Below are 532 nucleotides of genomic sequence, written 5' to 3' on the forward strand. Positions count from 1 at the left end.
GGGGGGCGTGGCCCTTGCCCGGCCCCGCCGCTACTGGGCGGTTGTTCCCGCCCGGACGCTTTAGGCGGAGGCGCGGGGCGATGGCGCTGCTGCGCGTGCGCCACTGCCGGGCGCTCCTGTACTGCCGGCGCGCGCCCCCGCAATGCCCCGCGTGCGGGGGGGCCTTGGGGGCCGGCGGGCTGCCCTCGGCGCCGGTCCGGCTGAACTGCCCCTTCCGGCACGGACACGGACAGCCCCGCGCGTTCCTCGTCAGGCCCACCCGAGGGTCCTTCCTGCGGTGACCGCCAGGGGGCGCCAGGGAGCTGGGGGGAGGCCGGGGGAGGGGCCGGGAATGGGAATAGAATAGGAATGGAATGGGAATAGGCAGGGCATGGGAATGGGAATGGGCAGGGAATGGAATAGGAATGGGAATGGGCAGGGCAGGGCATGGGAATGGGAATGGAATAGGAATGGGAATGGAATAGGAATGGGAATGGACAGGGAATGGGAATGGGAATGGAATAGGAATGGACAGGGAATGGGAATGGGCAGG

At 68.4% G+C, this 532-nt stretch overlaps 1 protein-coding gene across 1 annotated transcript in view; it reads left to right on the forward strand.

Moving 5' to 3' along the window:
- The first annotated feature begins 80 nt into the window (after positions 1-80).
- Positions 81-532, forward strand: part of MKRN2OS (MKRN2 opposite strand) — a 4716-nt gene continuing 4264 nt past the window's right edge. Inside the window, exon 1 of the mRNA XM_027703171.1 lies at positions 81-277. Coding sequence (XP_027558972.1) covers positions 81-277 — 197 coding nt within the window. The remainder of the gene's footprint in view (positions 278-532) is intronic.

The sequence above is a fragment of the Neopelma chrysocephalum genome, unplaced genomic scaffold (genome assembly GCF_003984885.1).
Source record: "Neopelma chrysocephalum unplaced genomic scaffold, ASM398488v2 Primary Assembly neopelma1_209, whole genome shotgun sequence".
NCBI classification, from domain to species: Eukaryota; Metazoa; Chordata; class Aves; order Passeriformes; family Pipridae; genus Neopelma; species Neopelma chrysocephalum.